The sequence below is a fragment of the Alosa alosa genome, chromosome 19, assembly GCF_017589495.1.
Source record: "Alosa alosa isolate M-15738 ecotype Scorff River chromosome 19, AALO_Geno_1.1, whole genome shotgun sequence".
Classification (NCBI taxonomy): domain Eukaryota; kingdom Metazoa; phylum Chordata; class Actinopteri; order Clupeiformes; family Clupeidae; genus Alosa; species Alosa alosa.
Genome location: NC_063207.1, coordinates 22,140,614 through 22,164,204, shown reverse-complemented (window position 1 = coordinate 22,164,204; position 23,591 = coordinate 22,140,614). Strand labels below are relative to the sequence as shown.

Below are 23,591 nucleotides of genomic sequence, written 5' to 3'. Positions count from 1 at the left end.
CTGCTACCATCAATCATGCCTCCGCACTGTTTGCACCCAGGCCAGGATGATCCCGGACTTGAGTGTAGGATCTTAGTCCTATAGACAAGCCTACTTCATAAATCTATAGGCTACTTTTTCATCAAAATCTGTAAATAGGCTAAAATGTACAACAATGTTCATCACTGTAAAATGTTGACATTGTAATAGGCCTACATCCTCCACTGAACCTTCCAAAAGCACATTGCCGTGTGCAACAGCACATTGTTTGAAAACAAGGCCTTCTGGCTTAGGCTCAACTTACAGATAATGTGGAACATCTTGGTTTGCCAAGGGCTGTGTTTTTAGATATTAAAACATGATGTGCAGCCTAGTCTCAAAACATAATTTCTGTCTAAATTCTGCCAATGTTTTCTCTGTTGTTAACCTGAGTTTATGGGTTAATATGGCAATGTCCACGTCCATGTGCAAGTGGAAATGATCGTGTTTTCACCTGAACATGATGATGGATTGTTTAAAGTTCATGATGTGAGTCAGACGACGGGCCCTGAATGTCTAGGCTTACTCCTGTTCTAAGTAGGCTTACCTACTGTGAAAATGTAGGCACCAGAAACATTTCCCTGCAAGAAAAGCCCTGGACCCGGGGCCCTGGGTTGTTGGTGTCCCTTTGTGATGTCCACTGATGTCCCTGCTAGTTTGTCTAAACTGCAAACATATGGAATCACTGCCATAAAAAAGCAAAAGGGAAAAAGAATAGTGAACACATATAGAAAAACAATCTGAAAAAGCATATGCAGCAGAGTAAAACCAATGGCTCTTTATATTTTCACATTTTACTATTTATTATTTATTATTTCCACATTTCATTTTATTCTTTTACATAGTTATTGATTTTTGTCACACTGGTGATTCCACACAAATAATTGAAATGTTCCAGTAGATTCCAGTGTTCTATAATTCCCTGGTCTTTCTTTTGTAATATTATGTGTTACTAAATCATACGTCAGGCGGTTTTTATACTTTTTTTTTTTTATACTAAAAACAACATTAACACGAAACCGTGATAAGCAATAATATACATCTGCCCGATGACATAATAAGCTGACAAATAACATACATAATTTCATCTCTAACTGAGAGAGACTCCCCTCTCTACCCTCCAGGAAGTGGTTTGTAACTACTTCCTCCATCAGGCAAATGACCTAGTGTGCAGTCCTGTGTGACGTCAACCTTCTGTAAACACAACAGGGGTTACCGTCATGTCACTGTGTTACAAGGCATGTGTTACACAGTCCCTTATCACAAGTCATTCTGTTTCAATTACATATTGATTGTTTTCATTATTTTTGTATATATATATATATATATATATATATATATATATATATATATATATTTAATTCAAAGAACTTTGATAGTTGTATATTTAAATCTACGATGTTGAAATTATATTAAAACTTTTTCAAACATGTCTCTAATACAAATATGGATAGATAAAATATGCTAAAATATTTATTGCCCTTCCTTTAAAAAAAAAATCTTCTATTGTTCAAGCAGATCCAACAGTTAGTTGTGAGTACCGTGCAAGCTATAAAAAGCTACCTGAAAGGAGCCCTGATTACCTTAATAAGCTTAAGATCTTAGGAGCATGTGAGTTTTATTTGTTTTAACATGGCATATGTGCATACTGAGGACGGCACTCAAAGCCTCCCTAATCCCTTCAGCTGCTCATCCACCACACGGTAGAGGTGGAGTTCCAACAATTTCTCTTCAGAGTTGAAATGAGGGAAAAAATCAAGCAACTTTCGAGGAACTGACCGGCTAATTATGGGATACTTACTATGTGGATTTATTTCAGTTTTGTCTAACACGGACACCTTTCACTTGTTCTTTTATGGAGACAAAAGCAAGCTGTCAGATGCATCAGTGGATTCGACCATCTGACAATGACAGGTACAAGCTGGTGGATAAAGACCTAAACCAGACTCTCTTCATGTGAAGTATTCCTAGTCACCTTGCTGTGTCTTCACTTCGCTCGATTGTAAAAGTGTACTCAGGATTCTGAGATGGGCTGCTCCCCATCCAAAGGAAACCATTTTGCTGGCGCACACAGTCCTTTCCGGAGAGGAAGGACTCTTCTGCCCGCCAACCAAGAAAATGCAGGTGAGTCTGACAATGGGGCAAGTGGAAGCTCTTCCACTGCTGGAGAAACAGATGGAGAGAGACATTCTTGGACCAGTGGGGAGAGGCAGGCAAATGGTCTGCAAGATGTCACGATAGCATGCCCAGCAAAGAAGCCTGTAAATGAAGGGGGGAGCTGCTCGAACAAACTTGAACCTCAGGAAATCAAAGTAAATGTTTTATCATCTCAAATAAAGGATAAGCCAGGGGAAAATCAAGAATCAGGTGAGAAAAAAGCTGTTAAGAAAACGAAAAAGCCCATCAAAGGAATTAAACTGGGTAAGAAGAAAGAGAAAGACAAAAAAGCTCCTGCCACTGAGACAAAAGTGGACTTTCCAGAGTTGCTGGTGAAAGCCCACCAGGCTGCCTATGGTTACCTTAACCCCAGTATAACCAAATATGACGTCTTGCTTGGACTTTTGGACCACGCCGCTCAAACTCAGATTTCGTTGCAGCCCATGGTGGCTTTCATGCTCATGCGCTACGAGGAGATCAACAGAGGGCTGGAGGAAATAGTGGAGGAAGGAGAGAGACTTCTCAAAGAAAACGGAGAACATCTGGCTTGGCCTTGCCAAATGAAAAATCTCTCAACCACTTCTGCCAGAACAAGCGCTTCCCCCTCCTCCCCCGCAGACCCCCCTCCAGATCTATTACAGCAGCTTCTGCAGTACACCATTCAAAGGATGCATCTCGTCAGCCAATCAGTGAGTGCAGTGGGGGATTCAGCACTGGAAGAGGCCGTGGATTACTTTACTTCAGTGTCTGACACACTGGAAGAGAAACTGAAGGTCAAACGTGCATCCGAGGCTCGGCTCATGCGACTGTTGGCACGCGTGGAAGCTGCCACGCTCCGCAAACCAGGCCCGGAGGACTCGGCGCTGTTCAGTGAGGACAGTGGGATCGGCGCTGAGAGCGAGTCATTGGCTGGATCAGACAGACAGAGACGCCGCCGTGAGAGCTGTGAGTCCAGTGGGACCAACTACACGTCAGCAAGCAGCCCAATGGGTGGCAACTTTACTCCAGTCTCCAAGGGAACTCCAACGTGCAAACTCACGCGTAAAACAAGTTCCAATCTCTCTCTCAACTCCATAGACTCTTTTTGTAATTTTGCAAAGGAGCAAAGAGACTCTGAATTTCTTTGCAGCTCTGCCTCAATAGATGATGATGAGAGAGAGGATGGGAAAGATGTAGATAATCACGAAGGAGGAGAATGTAATAGCAAGAAGTGCCCAAGCGCCTCCCCATTGCATGCTTGCCAACAGCCACGTCGTTTACCTTCTAAACGTATAGAAAATCCACAAAATATAGAAATGACATTGAAAATGAGGGAGGCCATTAGTGGGCGGATCAGATTTGTACCATCATCACCGAAGACCAGTCCAAAGGTAAAGCAGACAGACAGTCCAAAAATTAGTCGCCGACAGTGGAATGAAGAGGAGTCCATGCCAAAACGACCCCAAACACCCACACTTCGGACACCAAAGAAAAAGACAGCAGTGGCAAAACATCGGCGGACCCATTCTGCGGACTCAATTCGTAGCAAAGCTGAGGACCCCACACTGCTGGAGTTGGCGAGGACTCAGAAGGACTTGACTCAGAGACTTGACCAGATGAGTAAGGCTGAGGGGAACCTTAGAAACAGTGCTGCTAAACAAGGAAAGGGGAAGACCCAGCCAAGCTCACCGTCAGCACCTGTTCGTTTACGCCCTTTGCAGAAGACCCCACAGAGTCCATCAAAATCCCCTAAAAAAACAGGCCATGGAAACAGTTTGACTAAAGAAAGGGAGATACAAAAGGATCATGGAAACAGTTCAACTAAAGACAGGGAAATCCAAAAGGATCATGGAAACAGTTCAACTCAGGGAAAAGAGATAAAAACGGAGATACAAAAGGAATCAGGTGACTGTCTGGATAGAAATACTGAAACAGAAGACAAGATCCTCCCAAAACCAACTCCTTCAAGCCCAACACTACAAAAGCCCACTGGGCTGTACAGGGGCAGAAATTCTGTGAAAAGATTAATAGACACATTCAGCCATGGAGTTGAGGAGATTAAAGATACACCAGAAAATGTCAAAATCCTCGGCACTCTGAAGGGTGTGATGAAGTGTGGCATTCCTATCATTCCTGGATTAGGGGGCACAGCCACAGTGCTCACAATTGGGAATGATAACTTCCGAGTGGACTCGAGAGCCTCTGACCGAGCGGATGATGTTGACCTTGATGACCTGCCTCCCCCTCCCCCTGAGGTACTTATGGATAACTCTTTTGAAAACGTCCAAAAATCAGAACCTGAGGAAGGAGGGGCCGACAGAGGTCATTCTCCTCTCCTCAGAAGAAGTATCATGTCCCAGAAGCTACGTGCTTCCATGCAGTCAGTGACAGTGCTACCCAGTAGAGGTGGCATGCGACTGGGTTCTCTTAGCATGTTGCCACCATGTCCTGTGCAACAAGAAATGAGCACAACATCTGCAGCCTCTCACCAGGAGTCTCAGCAGAGAGACAGTAACACTTGTGATGCAGTGCCTTCAACTTCCATAAGCAACAGCCAGTCAACTGCAACATCAACGTCCAAAACTCGAATGTTGCCCTCCACTCCTGTAACTTCCTGCAGCCTTCAACGAAGACTCCCTAGTCCCCATGTCTTTAAACGGCAACCCACCCCTCCCTCTTCTGCTAGCCCTCCAGTCACACGCAAACTCCCCCAAACACCACCACCAGTGAGCCAAAGGAGACATCCCAGCCCCAGTGCCCCAAGGCAAGATGGCACCCTGACATCTACCTCCATATATCCCATCAAGGCCCCATCCCCACCAGCATCCCCAAAAGTGCAGAGATGGTTACGGGAAAACAGCAGTGCTATAAGGCAAGATGGCAGCCCAGTGTCTATGTCCACGTATCCCATCAAGGCCCCGTCCCCACCAGCTTCTCCAAAAGTGCAGAGGTGGTCACGGGAAAACAGCAGCGATGACTCGATGTCCTCATCACGCATATTCAGCAATGCCCGGTCGGTGTTCTGTCCTGCCTCACCCTCTCTGTTTGAGGCGAAGCCTTGCCCGCTGCCCCGACCCCCACAAGCATGGACTTCCACAAGAGAGGCTGCTATATCTTCTCTTTGGGGGGACCGTGGGAGGCACCCTGTGGCAGTGCATGGACCAAAGCCTTTCATCAGGCGAAGCCACTCTGACCGAAGGCCCAGTCTGAATTATCCACCCAGAGGACAAGCGGTCTCCTATGCAGAGACCTGTGGGAGCGAGCCAGCCATTGCTTGTCAGGGGTGAGTGTGGCATTTAGTCTTAATCAAGTTATGTTAAGCACCACCATTTGCTTCAAATTTGTCCTGAATCTAAAGGGGAAAGTTTGCATACTTTCATGACAGGTTTCCTAATCAGCCTATATCTAACCTTCCAAATAGCCATTGTTCCATTTGTTATTGAAATCCAGTTATAGCCTAAATTATGACCACTTTGTCATCAGTTTGGAAACTCAGGCTTGAAACTGCTGGGGGGTTTTATCATGTGTGAGTCAGTAAGTGTTTTTTTTTTTGGGAGGATGACTCTTATCATGATGGTGATAATAAGGCAAAGCTTTGAGCTTGAACTTTCTGAAAAGCAATGTTTTCAGAAAAAGCAATTGGTTCATGGTATTATACATAGTGTTCATCGGTTTAGTGTTTGACAATTAAGACCACTGTTTCTTATGCATGGAGATTTTCTCCATTACATATAATCGTAAATTAAAAGAAGACAATGTTCTTGGTAATATAAATAGTAATTGACAAATTATACAAATTACAAATTACAAATTATATTTTATACAATATGGACTAATTATTATAAAATCTAATTGAGGTCAGGGCTGGCATCTGTATGTCAACAAACAATTAATTTAAAACAAATGTTAACTATATTGTGTGTATTGATTTTGCATGCAGCAGATATGAGAATAGATATGCCACTTCTTTGAAATAATTGATCCTTTAATTTTTTCATTCAGCACTCACTGTCATGGTGTATGTTTGTATGTAGGAAATGTTAAAACATGATGTCACATGGTTCTGATCTGAAAATGCAGGGCTGAGCAACCACACACCAACATTTTCTAATTTATTGACATATGACCAGACTAAATTAAGAATAAATCAGCTCAGCGTTTTATTTTTATTTTTGTACATTTAGAGGAACAACATGCAACAGTTCAACAACAGTTTGTTGTTGTTGTCTTTGTTTTTTAAGACTTCACGGAAATGGTGCAACTTTAAAGGAACTAAATTACTGAGAACTTCCTTGTATGTCCGCTGACCCATCTTTGCCTGTAAGGTCATGCACATGATGTTAAATCAGGAAAATGATTTTTCCTAGTAGTTTAATAAGCATTCCTTTTTGTGTGGGGCCTGGTGGACTGTGTGTCATACAGTGATGTAGTTGTGTTTAGTGTAGAAAGAAGTATTATAATTGGTAGCCATACATATAGTCATGCAGAGACTAAATGTGAACATACATGTGAACATGGGAGAGTTCAGTTTGTGCTGTATGATGATGTTGAAGCAATTCTAGTAATCTTACTCTTTTGAGACATTTCACATCTTTACTGTATCCCTGGTCAGTAAAAAGTGTCTATTGTATTTTATAAATTCAGCTAATTTCCCATACAGGTGTAATAACAGCAAAAGCAAGGGTAACTGGTTAATCCTACAATGATAAATTATCTATGAGTCACTGCTTCTGCTTCTGTTGTGCGCACACCAGGTATGAGTAACCTGGCCTACTTCCCTAATCCATTTCCTCATAGAGACTCAACTCATTTCTCTTGTGTGCTTCTTTTAGGCTGGAAGATGGACCAATTAAAGACTCTGACCGATGGGACCACCACTCGGACCTCGGCGGTGCGACCCGCTCCGCTTCACATCCAGATCTGTGCATTATAGGGCAGTCCTTACACCGTGAATGAGTGGGCGGACGGAGGACCAAAATGGATTATGGATTAGCAACCTCCTCTGAGATTAAGACTTTTTTCCACTGGGAAGCGGAGAATGACTAATTCTGTGAAAGCCTCTTAAGTGGTGGTACCTCTTCTTCCCACCTCAGTGTCACTCTTCAACTGCCGTTTACTTCAAGATCTCTTTCTCTCCCTTGCTTGCTTGCTCTGCCCTCGGAAATCCTTTTCAACAACAAAATAAATTATACTTTAAGTGATTCAAATATGTCAGATTTATTATTTGAAGCTAAACATTTTCAGTTTTCTTCTGCAATATTTTAAACACCATGACATTTTTTTTCTGTACAGTGTTGATCTGATTGTAATTATTTGACATTTTTACTGTGTTTCTTAATAAAACAGTATATTGACACATCCTTGGGTTTGGGTTTTGTCATATGACCACACCAATATATGCCCCTTTTGCACCGATCCATCCAAATTCACACAAAAACAAAAATACCTCTTTCACAAATGGTACTTCTAATGGTCACAGGGTTCTCTTAAAAAAACTCAGGGGACAACTCAGGTCAAACACACTCGCATCTATCCGAGGTTATAAGATGATGTCATGGGAAAGTCCAGATCATTAAAGAACACAATTTTGTGGACTGGCCTTTTGCTACTTTTTGGCCACCAGTGATTTGATGACTTTTGAATGTATTGTTTTTTAAGTAATTTGAAATTATTCAGGAGCTTCCTAGTACTGGGCTGGTGTGAACCATCCACTGTGTATCTTGTTAGCATAAGTCAAATTGAACCTGTAGATAAAAATGCCACTTTAAATTCAGCTTTAAATAACTGATTTAAACTGTTGTGTTCAGTCCCAATTCAAGTTGTCATTAGACCTGATAATATTGCCAAATCAGAATAAAATACGTAAATGAGATGTGAGATGCTATTGGAAAATATGTTTTAATTATCTGCAAAATAAATGTTATCTAAATACATTTTATATAGAAAAGTTATTGTATATAGACAACTTGTATGGCAATTTTTCACAGCAAACAAAAATTAATTAGACTGAAATGCAGAGGTATTAAGTCTAAAAGGAGTCATCCAAACATACAGTCAATTCTTGTGAAATATCTTTAACAGTTGTCAACATTGCGCAAGATACATATTGAGCTTGTCCCAAAGCTATGAAAAAATACTGTATAAACATTTGAGACAGTAATACAAAATGGATCACATCTAGTGATAGCACATGGTAAATTTAATATACATGTACATGTAGTATAAAAAGAGCGTATATAATTGTAGGTAACAAAGATGTAAACTTCATATATGCATAAATGACGCCTGCGTCAGAAAAAAAAAAAAAAAAAAAATATATATATATATATATATAAAAAAAACTGAAACTACGGCCAAGAACAGATCTAAATCAATACCACAATCATATTTGAATGCATTCTGTATGAGCATACCCAATGAAAACACATCAAAATAACCCAAGACCTGGAGTAATGTTGAGGCTTGTATCAACCTGCTGGATGTTGTGAGAAATGCAAAGGTGTAAACGACAACAAGGGTAATGAAAGAGTCTTGGCATCAGTAACAAAGCCCAATTACATTGGGCCCCATCTTTCTGTTTCTCATTTTCTCATCAAGGGCTCAACCTCCACGCTTGCAGGCAGGAGTGCTCCTCCAGGCCTCTGTGCAGCGCTCCAGAGGGTTGAGCTAAGTGCTTCTAGCTGGCTTTGCTGGCTAGCTAGCTAGGCCTTCTGAGGCTTTTGCAGTAAACATGAACCACAGTGATGGCACAGGACACTACCAAGCTCATAACTTGGCCTCGGCCTGCAGCTGCTCCAAGAGGGGGTTAGCCTCACTGTTTGGGGTCTCCACACTGTCTCGCCGCACAATGCAGGTGGGCCGGTGTCGGTTAAGCATTAGGATCAATTGCTGACGCTCGTGCTTCAGCTCTTCAATCTGGGCCTTGAGGTCAGAATTCATCATCTCTAGCCTTTCTGATTCCTGTGACAGCCAAAATGACAAAAACAATGAATCGATATTACATGCCAAAAGCCTGGTGAAATCAATGTACACGTGCGCATTCTTATCCTTCATCTGTAAATGACTTTAGGTGGATATGTTGTTGTGATCACTGTTGGCACAGGTGTAATCATTGTCATTTGACTACTTTGGTACACAATAATACCTGCTGGTACTTTTTAAATATGGCTGCTGCTAAGACATACTACTGATTTTACAGTGCATCCAGGAGGGGCACTTCATTATGATGGAACTGAATGGAGAAGTACAGGGAAAACGCACCATCTGAAAGACTCTACTGTAGTAATGTATTTGAATATATCAGGGAGTAAATAAATCAGCATGGTGTGCACTTTGATCAGAAGCAAAACAAGACATCAGAAAATGATGGTGGTCTTTTGATAGTACCTCACCTTTTGTAGATATTCTGTTCTCTCTTTCTTTTTGTTTCGACATCGCGCTGCTGCTACTTTGTTCTTCTCCCTTCTCCTTTTCCTCCTCTCCTCCTCCTCGTCTCTCTGAGCAACACCAAGAGTAAACAATACATAAACAATAAATAAGGCTGTTGACATCAATGGATATCAAAGCTCATTTGACGTTTCATATCAAATATAGGGATTGACACAACAACATTTTCAGATAATGCATAGAGACCTTTTTAAGAGGTGTTTGGGGATAAAAAATACAAAAGTCAATATATTCAATATATTGAAGTATATTCAAACCAGTTATATAGACAAAATGCTACCAATGAGCCGCAAAGCTAATTAAGTATTCTGCTTCAAAGTAGTAGCAAAGATCCTTTAGAACTCAAAAACTAGAAGGTCTTGCTTTCTCAACCGTCTCTGGTAGTGACTTCACTAGCTGCGTAATACTGAGGTGTTCTGCCAACTGCTTTGTGGTCCTTACCTCAGTCTTCATGGGCAAGACTCTTTTGGACCTCTTGCCCAGCAGATGCAGTGGAGACAGCATGGCACCCAGACTGCAAAGGTCAGCATACTTGAGCTGATCGGTCAGTGTTGTGGCAGAGATGCCTGCTAGTAGTCCCAGACCAGGCAAGGAGCCGGCCGCCACGGAGGGATCAGGGATCGGCCCGGGCATCATGTTACTCCCTCCTACGACCACAGCTGAGACACACAGAATTGGACAAAAAAAAAAAAATGTTCAATTTAATTTTTGTTCATACAAAAGTAGGTATCAGACACAAAATGTGGTATATTTTTTTGCTGCGCAGACTGAGTATCAGTTTGACAAGCAACCCTCTCAGTTCATTATGCTCTTTGATCCCTCAATTATTGTAAATTGCCTTCAAAACTGAATTAGAACACTTTTAATCTTGACACTTTTAGATAAACAATACCCTAAATGTCTGAACAGTAAAAAAGACAAAAAAAAACTATTGCTATTACATTTTTCATAAAACAATGCACTTTAAGGAAACCATTGCCACAGTATTACTATTTGATAGATGATCCCAGTGATATTTCATGAAATGGGCTGTCCTGCACCTGTGTGGTAATTCGTCACTAGAGGGCGATAGAAACAAGATGGCCACACTTTGGAGGCCAGCTGCCAGCATCCACTTGCTTAAGTCAGTTATCTACAATGTAGCGTAGCCATAGCCTACTTGCTCAACTTTTTCTAAATATGCCTTATGTGCTTGTCTGGAATATTTAAAGACATTTGGGCACTTAATAAAAGCTGGCCATGTAATCAAACAGGAGCTTAACCTGTTTCTACACCAACATGGCACAATAATTAATAACATAATTATTAATAACAGAAATGATCAGGGAGACCCTCTGTAATCGACTTCCCCTTTCTCGAGCCATGGGTCACGCAGGGTTTCTATGCTATGCAGACTATGGAAAGAGGTGATCAGATCCACAGAACAAGCTGCACAAGGCTGAGAAAATAATTAATGGATTAATAAACAAACAAACAAACTGATAAAAAAACACCTCTGATCCCACTGCTTCAAGACCAGTCCAGAGCATGTCCTGTCTTGTTCAGCCCTCATCTTTAAATGACATACTACCTAAATTTACACTACAAATAGGCCAGAACAATTACATACTGTTTATAAATGACGACAGTGTGACGATTTGTTGAGTCACTGTGAAAACAAGATTGCTTTTGACCATTTTGTGATTTTCTCTTTGAGACATTGGTGAATCCCAGAAATGGGTAGGCCTAATACTTATCAATACTTATTTAAAAAAAAAAAAAAACATTCCAGGGAATGCAAGATAATCAAAACATGCTATGGTACAATCTATTGAAAAATCAGTTGTTAATTATTTTAGATTTTTTTTTGCTCTGGCCAAAATAACATGTGAATATAGAGGTTGGTCCATTTTTGTGCTGCCAATCAGCAAGCTGAGGACTCATACAAGGACTCATTCAATCTATCTAGCAGAGGTCTGGTAAATATACAATAAGAAATGTACTGTAGTTCAAAGGGGTTTTTCCACAAAGCTAAAATGAAACTGCCTATTCCCTGGACAACAGGGGGAAGAGGTGGGAGAAAAAGAGATTATTCATTCAGTCTTAATCACAGAAATAAGACTTGTGAACTGGCATCGACCAGGGGCCCACAAAAGGCATACTTGTGGTTTTAGGTACATTCATTGCATTGCATTCAATCCATGTACTGTGTAAGCAGTCCAGTACTCAACACCGTTATTCTCTCTCTCTCTCTCTCTCTCCCTCTCCCTCTCCCTCTCCCTCTCTATAAAATAAAATAATATATGAATTTCTGTCATTTAAAAAACAACTGGATGTGTTCCATTATTTTGAGGTTGTGGTGTGCCTTTGTATACCTTTCATACAAATACACAAACAAACAAACATACAAACAAACAAATGTCCCCTCAACAAGAGGAGCAGACAAAGAAACCTGGAAACAATATGGAACATCATGAAACCTCATTGCACAATACTACCATTTTGACATGGGTCTCTAACTTAATGGCTTTGACCGGTATGCCATTCTGGGGGCTCTGATTACACTTGAGCAAGGCCCTGTGAGGCAACCTCATATTTCATTTATTTTGAGAGTTTTATTTATCTCATGCTGATGATGAAAATCATGGAAAAATGTAATTTAAGGAACTTTTAACACCCTGCAAGATACAATACAAAGAATAATGTCCATCTCAGTCACCCCAATCCTCACCCCTCGTACACCCCTCGAAATGTCTATGGAATGTTGCAAAATACTCCCATTTACAAATAAAGATATTAGTAAATGTTTTGAACATTTGAGTTAAAGGTACCATCTCATCAAATGTCTACGGTCTGCTGGCAACTACTTAAATGCTGATATATTTTTTCACTTTTGCCATAGTGGACCTCACACAGTAACATTCTGTTAAATGACCATACTTTCTCTTACAAATGAAGATGTCAACATAAAGAATAAGATGTCCAGATGTACCAACATTCTTGTTCTTGCTCTTGTGCAACCCTGGCGTGCTGAATGATGAATTCAACTTGACCAAAAATTGGAGGCACATAGCTGATTGTTTATTGTTAGCATAGGTAACACCCCCTATATATTTATATAATTTAACAGAATAAAACAATAACCACAAACACCAACCACAACTATGTAAGAATTCACGTCTTAGATATAAGGTAAACGGATAAGCATTCAAGCGACTTTTGAAGATCCCAACACTATTGCTAGAAAAAAGAGTAGTTGGTAAATAATTCCACCAACGAGGAACCACAGTAGAAAGGAGTCTTGACTGTGACCTCTTAAGCCAGGCTGGGTAACCACACAAGTTCCATGTTCTGATTGAATAATCATGACAATTTCCTAAAGTACTCCAGAAGAAAAATTGATGTGCAATATCAATGGGGATGTTCCTGTACAACAATACTAAGGAATACTGCCCAGCAACATTGTTCAAAAAATCTAAAAGATCATTGAAGGGAATGCAAGATAATCAAAACACGCTATATGTTAAATCATGATAATTATTCAGGTTTTGTCTTCAGGCCAAATTAAGGTTGTTGGGTCCAAAAACCAAGGCCTGTAAAATATGTCTGTTCAAATCGTATATGTCTTCATAGTATGTGATCTATGGGATTCATAAAGGATGCTGCATATGATCTATAGAGTGGTTCTCAAACTTTTCACAATGAGAACCACCACCTCAGAAAACAATTAGCTCTCCAAAATACAGTAGCATAGGCCAATTTAACTACTTATTTTACATTGTACATACTGTATACTGTCATGCATCAGTTTTTCAAAAAATAGTTTACATTTAACTTCATTGATCACGTGGCTAAGGATTTTTATTATATATTTTAATATAATCTCCAATATGTGATCCTGAGGAAAATCAGAATAGGAATTCTCAAAGGACTTGCGATGATGTAAAAGTAGACCTACAGTGTCTGCCAACTGAATTGAATTTCCCCTTGGGGATCAGTAAAGTATATATCTATCTATCTAACTGGATTTGGTAAGTGACAGTGATGGAAACAACTTTTAATGGTAGAGAGTCTACAGGTTAACTCAATTTGAATATGTCAATTACACAGTATGGCTAATGCAACTGATACAAATGAACTGAATGTTTCAGCATAATAAATTCTGAGGACGGTAAAATAAGATGCATGCACCAAATGTAGATATAGGCCTACAAAAACAGTTATTTATCCAATGATTTTGAATTATCCTATAAAATGTGTTGTTTCTAAAAGTAGGCCTGATACATCCAAAGTCATTTTATGTCATTCAGTTTACAATAATGAAGGGCAGCTGGTAGATACAGTTTTAAGGCCTTCACGTTTGCTCCACAGCGTAGGCTATGTGACAGTCCAGTGTCATGACTTGAAGCGGAAGTTAATAGTCAGAAAGGCATGTAGTCTACCCTTACATAACAACACCACCAGAAGCAAGGTGACTAGACTCTCAATTGTCTCTTCTCGAAAAATCCCAAGTTCAACGTGAAACGATTCGTGAGAGCAATAGACTGCAACATAGACGGTTGTGAATAGAATAAAAACGAATTAAGAAAAACGCAACATTTGCTATTTTTTCCTACCCATGTTGGAAATTTCAGGAAATAGTAGGCTAATGTTGCAAGTTTAACTGCAACGTGAGCATGGCGCTTAGCACTAACCACCACACTAAAAGTTAGTAAAACTTTTTTTGATTACCTGGGTTGGTTTCCGTGTTCAGCAAATGTCCTTTTTTGGGATCAGAAGATGGTCTAGAGTATATTTTAAAAAGTGGATATCGTTGCATCAGCCCGTTTCTTTACCGATCCCTATTTTGAAGATTTGGGAATGCGGAAGTCAGTTGCTGTGCCAGCCAGACGAACGCAGGGATGGACAGACGCAACATGACAAAACCAAAGGGCCAGTGAAGTGAAGGAAGAACCGCTCGCTCCTCCCCTTGGAAACCAGAAAACAAACACATCATTGAAGCTTTTCTGCTGAAAAGACCCCTTGGCATTCCTATTTTCCCCTTAGACCACATGGCTTTTCTGTTCCTTATGTGTAACATTTTGGAGAAGAATTAGGCCTGTAGCATTTGTGGATGTGGAAATTAGTTGTTAAAACTCCTGCAGACCTGTAGGCCTACTGTAATAATTAGAAATGTGTTTTCAGACCTCAGAAATGCTGAACTAAATCCTCCTGGGTCGGAGAGAAATTAATTATTTAAACATACATAGGGCGTACTCTCCCTTTTATATTAGCCTGCAAGGCATAGCCTAGGCCTTGGGCCAGACAAATCTGTGCGTGCATTAAAATGTTCTCTGACATGGTTTGGTGTCAGACAGAAAATAGTCTACATCAGTGGTTCTTAACTGGTCTGGCTTTGGGACCCACAATTTCCCATGTTCATTTAGTTGATATATATATATATATATATATATATATATATATATATATATATATATATTTAGTGATCAAGCCAACGGATACAGTGAGCTACATGGTGAGACACGCACAGTGCCTGTAGGCCTACTTGTTTGTAACATGCTGATGTTTGGCATTACATTTGTGAAGTCTTCAACTCCTGATGTCACCTTTCAAAGTACTCGACAGGTTTGTCTTAGTTTCCATGGGCCATTTTAGTTTTGATGGTTTCATGCTCTCATGTGCCAGCCATTCACTGCACACCACACACTGGGGTTTCGGTCCCATTTTGTCCCCAATTTAAGTGAATCCATATCCTACTTCAAATATTCAGGGTCATAGCCTACTTGCGTATACCACAAAACTGATGTCTAACATTAACATTGATCTAACTGATGTCACATTAACATTGTCTATGTCCATGGCAACGACTGATCCGAATAAAGTCTATCAAAATAAAGGTCAGATATTAGATCTGACAAAGTAGCACTTAAAATGGCTTTTTTTTTTAACCCACAAGCTCCGCAACCCACCCAGAACGGTTCCGCAACCCACTTTTGGGTTCCAACCCACCAGTTAAGAAACACTGGTCTACATGATTATCAATCTAGCAAATAAAAATCAGCATGCATCTCTGCATAGACCTAGTCTATAGAGAGCACCAAAAACAGAAAATCAACCAAGAATTTGATGTGAATATTTATTCATAAGCAATCAATGCTCATTTCACTTTTTTGACGAACAAGTCAAAATTCAAATGGTAGAAAAATAAATTATAGTAGAGTACATCTCAATAGATATAGCACTGGATGTTTTCATGGAAAACTCTAAACATTTTTTAACAAATGAATCAAAACACAGTCTGAATGATGACACCGAGGTATGACCCATGAAGGATATGTACATAAGCACAACATTCAGAGTTATTAATATACAATTGCCATCAAAAACACAAATTCACTCAGTCCATTCCACAATACAGTAAACCCAGAACAAGAATAAACATAGAGGAAACAAACTCTGATATTATATATAGCATCTCTGCATGCTTTTCAAACCAGACCATGGTTCATACCCATCCATAAAATGAATAGCCATGCTTTTAGCTACATTAGCTACCTGGAAGAGGGTTAATACAAGTTCTTTCACACTTAACATGTTCTTTGATGCAGCCATTCAACCAGTGGCTTTACACCAACAGCACATCAATTCAAAATCCGGACAGCACAACATGACATTTAGTCTAGTGATCTCCAATCAGTCATCCAGTCAGTTCTCTGTTATCTTGTCACAATTTCACTCATAGAGCCAAAAGGGTAGGAGAGTTGAGGATATCCACTCTGGAATCGCTTTTACAAAACTCAGCCCCATCGGGGACCGAGTCCTGTTCGGGACAAGAGAATGTGAAGACCGATAAATAGCTGCTGCAGGATGGTGTCGACATGCTCACCACTGGTGTGCTAAGAGGCTGCTCCAGATCACTGGCCACTGACTTGTAGAGTGTCTCCCAATCGGCCAGGCCCAGTGGACCACTCAGGTCGATGTCAGGTACTGAGCGAGCCGTCTCGACGTGCATACGTTCCTCAGCACTGACCAGCAGATTGTCCAGCAGCTCTTCCCTGATGTCCAAGCTAGGCTCAAGGTCACAGAGGTCACTGTCCTCTGCCGTGGCACACAGTAAGATGTTAGAGTTTCCTGAGATGGCTGAATAGGGCACGATAGGGTCCTCCAGCTCCTGCAGTACAGGCGCTTCCTGGGGGCCTTCCTCGGACAGTAGCTTGCCCAAGGTGTCAGGGCTTGAGGGGTTCTGGGGAGAAGGGGTAGATTCCTGGAGCACACCTTCCAGATCTGTAAGCATCTGACAGGTGGGTCTGTGTGTTGCGAGGACATATTCGAGCCTCTTCTTTTCCTTCAGCAAACTGTTGATTTCCGCCTGCAATGTGGCTTTGTCCTCCTCAAGCTTGTCTGTCTCCTGAAAGAAATCAGAATTATCAATATGAGCATTTTGGAGGAGCAGTGGCTTTTGTTTACTCCAGTATTTAGAATCACATGATACTTCTCAAGCAAATGTATATGTACAGGTAGGCTAGGTTTACTTACAGCTTGCAAGGTATCAGTAAGTTCCCTTCTTCTATTGCGACATTTTGCTGCAGCCATCTTATTTCTCTCTCTCCTTATCCTCATCTTCTCCTCTTCCTCTGGAGACAGCTGCAAAAAGTAATATCAGGGAACAGAAAACTGTCACTACGGTCTCATTCCTCCTTGGCCTCAGTTTCCTATGAAAGGTGGTGCATGTTTTTTTTCTCCCTCTCTGCTTGTTCCCGTGTAAAGTAAACGCATCTACCAGGCACACAGACTACGCATGACTCCTGATTCGTGATAGGCTACCTACAGTATATGTTACATAGCCTACTGTAGCTACCCATTGCTGCATTGTTTCCAATACGGCGAGATCTATCTGGATTCGCTGCTACAGAGAGGTACAATATTATTGCGCACATGCACCGCAGAGAAAGCGCGTCAACATACCAGTTCGTTTTTCCCCTTCCTGGAGGAATGTTTGCCCTTGTTACTGCCAGCTTTGGGGGTCGCAGAGACAGAGTTCTGCGTTTCATTGGTCTGCGCTCTGCCCAGAGATGGCGAGACAGACGTGATGATGGTCGGCTGGACCATCCACTGCAAATCTGGGGTAGTTGAGATCGCTGTTACCGTGGGAGCAAACGGAACCTCAGACACGTCCATCTGCCAAGCAATACAAATAAAGATATTAACAAACATCGTTGCACAATTTATTTTTGTATGCAACCTATTGTAAGATTAGTTCGCCTCAGAAATAAAAATCTAAATAAAAAAATCCATTCACTCTTTCGCGTTGCCTATATATAGCCTGGCCTACCATTCAAAATACTGACACATCGCCTACTTAAGGATCCTTAACAACATAGCATATTATGTTATATAATCCATGCAATAATTGGTTAAAATATATTTAGACGTCCAAAAATAGACTCCACCAGATCAATATTCGACTTTTCATTGTTGCTGACGTCAACACTGACGCAAGGCTGCTGTGGAGTCTCCTCAATGGGTTGATTTTACTCAATGAACCACTGTATAGGCACTCCCAATGTTAGATTAACATGCATGGTGGTCATTTGATAGATCCATCAAACATTCCTATTATGGAAAATTAAAGCATATTTATAATTCCTAATTAATGTGCAGAACCATCAAGAGGATGACTAGAATACAGCTAAGGCACTATTAATGTTATCATAGCCAAATCGATTCTGGCCATATTGTCTGGATGATCAACAGCTGTCAGCTATTATTGTGCAAAATGTCACATTTGTAAACAAGTACTCGCTTTTTCATCAAGTGACAGCCATTATATAGCTAAGCCTAAACCCACATCAAATCAATAGCTTTTGTGTTCTTCGAACCCAAGCTCCTACATAGGATCGAATAAAATGTACCATCGATATAGCTATAATTTCCCTTTATCTTCTGATGACTGTTGAGTTCTACCTGGGTGGTCTCTGTCGGAGAGGCAGATGAGGTGGACAATAAAGCGTCCGCTTGCGACTGTGGGTAGTAGGCGAGGGTTTCCCCAGCTGGAGAGGCTGAGCTGCAGCGTGACAAGGAATCAGAGTCGGTATTCGCGTTGCTCGAGAACATTTTCCTCCTTTAATTCCACAGCCAGGCGGAAAACAAACAAAAACAATAGCCTATGCTACTTCGCAGTTCTTTTTCAATCCTTTCCAGATATGTGTTTTCTCCTCCAGGTTCGTATACCTGGTAACTGATAGACCACTGTGCTAGCTCCTCCTATTTATAGTCTGTCAGAATTTTATGAATGAACTGAGGTTGTACCATTTGAGCAAATGGGAGCCGCGCAATATTTTAAAACAAAGCGTTTATCACTCTTCGGCAAAAATATACGTATTTTCTATATTTAGATTTAGCTATTCATCACTAGAAGAAGGAACTGGGAAGAGAGTTTTAAAAAAAACAAGAATATGTTCCATGATGAAACCCCCCATGAGAAGGAAATAGGCCTATGGCACGTGTAACACGTTCATTCATAAATGTATGCGTGGAGGTCGACCTGACACTTGGCTGCTGTGAGCAAAACTACTGCAGCATGGGTTTATACCTATGTTATTTTTTTTCTCCAAATTAAACAATGCTCAGGTTAGATTGTGTTGCACTTCAGCTAGTTTACAATATAGTAAACGATAGATAAGAATAGCCTTTAAATTCTTCTCATGAAATATTAAAATATCAGCATGCAACTCCCATCCATTCCCAACCAACTTGGATGGTATGGGTAAAGGAGATAGCTCTGTTTATGCTTTAAAAATGTTAGACTGTCACTATAGGACCATGTTTTGTATGTTTGACACTTAGTATTGACAGGATGTTTTGTACTTCTTTGACCACATTGATTTTAAATATCTTATACACAATGTCTTGCTATACCATGTAAATATTCATATTCATTCAACAGTAATTTCCTTACCAGAGGTAGGCCAGATAATAATAATAAATAAATAAATCCTCCAGGACCAGGCATTTGGGTTTAATACTTCATGTCTGGCAGTACATGAAACTGAAACTGATACATGTACAACCCCTGGCAAATGGAGTCACCACTCTTGGAAGATATTTATTCAGCTGTTTTTTTTTTTTTTTTAGAAAAAGACAAACCACAGATGTGCCTCACATTTATTTTCTGAATATTCTAATTATGTGAAAACTAGCTAAAAATATGGACTCACAAACCTAAAACATATATTTTTGCACCTTCTCTGGCTTTTTTTTGGCTTGATTGCTCTGGGCATAGATTTCACTAGATGATAGTTATTCTTGATCAATCAGATTCCGACTTTGTCAAATGGCAAATATAAAGATGACTGCCTGAAGAAAAAAGGACAGTTTCCACAGTCATGATGATATGGGGTTGCATGTCAGCAAAAGGACCAGGGGAGATGGCAGTCATATACCTACAGTAAATGCACTAGTGTAGCCTACATCCAAATATTGGACTCTTTTGTCATTGCATCAAAGGAATTTTTGTGATGAGGAAGTCATTTTCCAGGATGATAATGTTTCTTGCCATAGAGCAAAAAATGTTAAAACTTTTTCATATTTAGGAATGACACATATCAAAAGTCTGGTCAATGGCATTGAGAATGAAGTCTGAAGAAAAAACACCATCCTGTAAAGCTGATCTGTCAACTGTTTGGTAATGAAAAGATTGATGAAGAAAGTCCAACAAAGTAGGCCTACTAATTATGATGTTTTAGGTTTGTGATTCCATATTTTCTCCTTCAGGATTGAGTGATTCCATATTTTCCCCTCTACATTATCTAAAAAATAAATTGCCTGATTTTTTTGGAGCTATGTTTCACAAAGTCAGAATCTTCATCTGTTAGAGAAAAACATTTTAGAGGCACATCTGTGATTTGTCTTTTTTCTAAAAAGTAAAACAGCTGAATGAATATTCTCCAAGACTGGTGATTCCATAATGTTTGGCAGGGGTTATATTCAAAAGTTTTATATCTCAAAAAATACTCATGTCTTTATGAAAGAAACTGATGTGTGCTTTTGTCAAGGAAAAATATCCACAATGCACTGACAGCCTAAATAATTTAATGTGAAAGGGCAGAACATCCGACATCCGTGCATGAGTGATCACCCCATAATGCTGTATGTGTGTTATAGTCAGGGATGGGCACAAATACATCAAAATGTATTTCCAAATAAAATACCAAATACCCACCTTAAAAATGTATCAAAATAAACTACAAAATACAGCAGCCAAAAAATGTATCAAAATAAAATACTGTATTTTTGTATTTTCAAAATACTACAAAATACTTCTTTCTAAAAGCCTTTTTCGTCTATCCCTTCCCCACCTGGAAAAACATCTAAAAGCAAGAGACTCCTTCCATAATCAGTAAACAGATTAGATATGCTGACCCCTCATGTTAGACATCCCAATATAAACCTCTGCCAGGGTCGGTGCCAGCAAGTGGGGGTGCATGAGCACTGCCCGGGGGGGGGACCTTTTGGATCACTGAAACAGTATGATCATGGGGGAAAATAGTGCAAGGACATAGTGGTCATAGCCTATAGTGTTTAATAGACTAGCACACAGTGTTAAATAAAATAGTTGCATAGGCTACAATACAAGCAAATAGGCTATAACAGACTCACTACTATCAGGCCTAGGCTACAGCTGAGTGCAAAATATCATCAACACTGTGTCTTTCCTTTCTATTTGAAATGTTCTTGTAAGATCCTGCTCAAAAGCCAATTGCACATAGGGCCTTCTGATAATATTGCAACATTGAACGTAGGCTTTGTGATCGCTCGAAATGTTCTTTAAAGTACTTAACTCTAACACATTTACGATTGGATGGATTCCGTGGACCCGATTTTCACCTCAACAAAGGAAGCAATCACAGAACGGAGGGGGGACAGCAAGACGATGATGACACACTGAAGCGGTTATGAGCTACGTATAGACGTATTTTAAATACATGTATTAGAAATACTGCCCATCCCTGGTTATAGTTAATAGTTCATAGTAAGTAATGTCCAATTCAACTCAGCACCTATGATCTGGAATGATAATTATGCCTTCCCTTTGATGTCCAGTAGAGCATGTGTAACTTATTATTTAATTATAAGGGCTATTATATTCATTCCAAGGTCTCAAAATTGCACTCTGTTATTGTATATGTCCACTGTCAGTGTCTGTATCATATCCAAATGTATACACTAGACTTACCACAGACACCTTAATATATATGCTAGCGACAGATGCTAGTACCCATCAATTTTATGTCCTTCTTGCTATCAGGCCCAGCTTGGAGACCCCGAGGTTGCAAGATCAAGCCCTGGTTGCTAGTTCAAGCAGAACTGTGCTGTCTACTCAATGCAGTTACACAAGATCAAGACCTGCCTGCTTCATCTTGTTCTCTGAGTTCTTGAACACCTCTGGAATTGTGCAGTGTATGGGGCACTGGGGCTCTGTTGGTAAAGTGGGTCATGTGCTGTATAGCACAGGAAGGAGTTGCACTTAAAACCTCAAATCTGTGTCTGTCAATTCTTCAGGGATAGCTCACCACAAACAAATTGTTGTGATAAAACAGACAATACAACGGAAAAAAATATAATCATAATAGCCAAATCTCTTATGAACAATAAGACTGTGTAGCAGTTAAGTGTCATTGTTTTTTTTTTGGTATTATTTCATATTGCTCCAAAATCAGAACAAAGTGCAGTACAAATCATCTGCATTTGTGGTGTACACATCTATAGTTTCTCAACTAAAATATAAATGCAACACATTCATTTTCACTCCCACTCATTGAAGCAAAATATCTAAGTTAAAAGTATAAGAAAAGGCTTATTAAAAGGCTTACATCTTCTGTAGTTGAACAGCTCTGGTGGACATTCCTGTATTCAGTATGCCAGTTGCACGCTCCTTCAACCTTGTGACATCAGTGTCATTGTGCTGAGTGATAAAACTGTGAAAAACATTTTAGAGTGGCCTTTTATTGTGACCAATCCAAAGCATAAAGTGCATCTATGCAATTGTGATTATAATTGTTAGTATGTGTAGTTGTCCTATGGCATATCTCTCCTCATATTTTTGTGTAACCATTGTAGAATATTTTCTTCTTCAGTACATCTTTGTGATCAAAGTCATAAGCATCACTTGTCCTTTGCTAAATGTATCCCCTGCAAATATGTTCTATGAGAAGCTCAAGATTTTAAAGTTGTCAAAATGGTCTTTTCCCAGGTCTAGATGTTCCACAAAGTGTAGTCTGGTGTAAAAAACAAATCTGTACTATTGAAGGTGTACAATACAATTACATACTTCCTTGAATGTGGTTCCTGTGTTATGAAATTTTTTTAAAGCAGTGAATAAAATGATGGCAAATTTGATTAAATGTATTTAAACATACTGTAAAATAGCATCCAAATTAATATGATGAACTGAATTTTAGCTAGAACATGCATTAAATGGAAATGATGTGATTACCAATCAACCCAAAGGCACATTATGCTAACTTATTAAGTTGATGGTGTGAGGAGAGCCTCAAGCCACTACATACTGACTGATACAAACTTTTCCTATGAACTTACCAATAATCAACAGCAGGGGGCAATATTGTACTATCTAAGCCTGACACATTTGTCATTCCTGTAAAGCTCTATGGAGAAAGAATTACCTTATTGGCTACTGAGAAATCTGGGATTTTACTTTCATTAGAAAGAAAATTAAGTCAGTTATGACTCATACTAGGTAAAAACTGAAGATTAAGGTGTGAGAAAAGAGTGAGCAAATAATTGTTTCCAATAAGGTTATTTATACCCATAGCCTCCACACGAAAACAACTAGACGCATTAACCACAGCTCTCTAAGTTTTATAACTGGGGACTGTTACAGAACTTACCATCACTGTGACCTTTACCAGAATGTAGGTTGGTCAATGCAAGAAGTGAAAGACTTTACAAGGGATGTTGCCCTTCTAAATCACATTTATAAGTCAGATCCA

The 23,591-nt window shown here is 39.9% G+C and overlaps 3 protein-coding genes across 4 annotated transcripts; 1 reads left to right on the top strand and 2 right to left on the bottom strand.

Annotated features, from left to right (window-relative positions):
- Positions 1-1,718: 1,718 nt before the first annotated feature.
- Positions 1,719-7,355, top strand: pcare1 (photoreceptor cilium actin regulator 1). Its single transcript, XM_048228856.1, has 2 exons — positions 1,719-5,437; positions 6,987-7,355. Exons 1-2 carry the CDS (start codon positions 2,046-2,048, stop codon positions 7,108-7,110), a joined length of 3,516 nt encoding a protein of 1,171 aa, XP_048084813.1. The 5' UTR covers positions 1,719-2,045; the 3' UTR covers positions 7,111-7,355.
- Positions 7,353-14,492, bottom strand: jdp2a (Jun dimerization protein 2a). The gene is made up of 4 exons (XM_048228857.1): positions 14,311-14,492; positions 10,042-10,259; positions 9,546-9,650; positions 7,353-9,114 (listed from the first exon to the last, which is right to left on the bottom strand). The coding sequence occupies exons 1-4, from the start codon at positions 14,396-14,398 to the stop codon at positions 8,920-8,922; spliced, it is 606 nt and encodes a 201-aa protein (XP_048084814.1). The 5' UTR covers positions 14,399-14,492; the 3' UTR covers positions 7,353-8,919.
- A 1,209-nt stretch (positions 14,493-15,701) lies between these two features.
- Positions 15,702-23,581, bottom strand: fosaa (v-fos FBJ murine osteosarcoma viral oncogene homolog Aa). 2 transcript variants are annotated; one of them, XM_048227371.1, is made up of 5 exons: positions 23,490-23,581; positions 22,452-22,556; positions 17,545-17,757; positions 17,116-17,223; positions 15,702-16,987 (listed from the first exon to the last, which is right to left on the bottom strand). In XM_048227371.1, exons 3-5 carry the CDS (start codon positions 17,755-17,757, stop codon positions 16,316-16,318), a joined length of 993 nt encoding a protein of 330 aa, XP_048083328.1. In that variant the 5' UTR covers positions 22,452-22,556; positions 23,490-23,581; the 3' UTR covers positions 15,702-16,315. The 2 variants fall into 2 exon arrangements, with proteins under 2 accessions (XP_048083328.1, XP_048083326.1); XM_048227369.1 differs by lacking the exons at positions 22,452-22,556; positions 23,490-23,581 and adding an exon at positions 18,544-18,805.
- Positions 23,582-23,591: the final 10 nt, after the last annotated feature.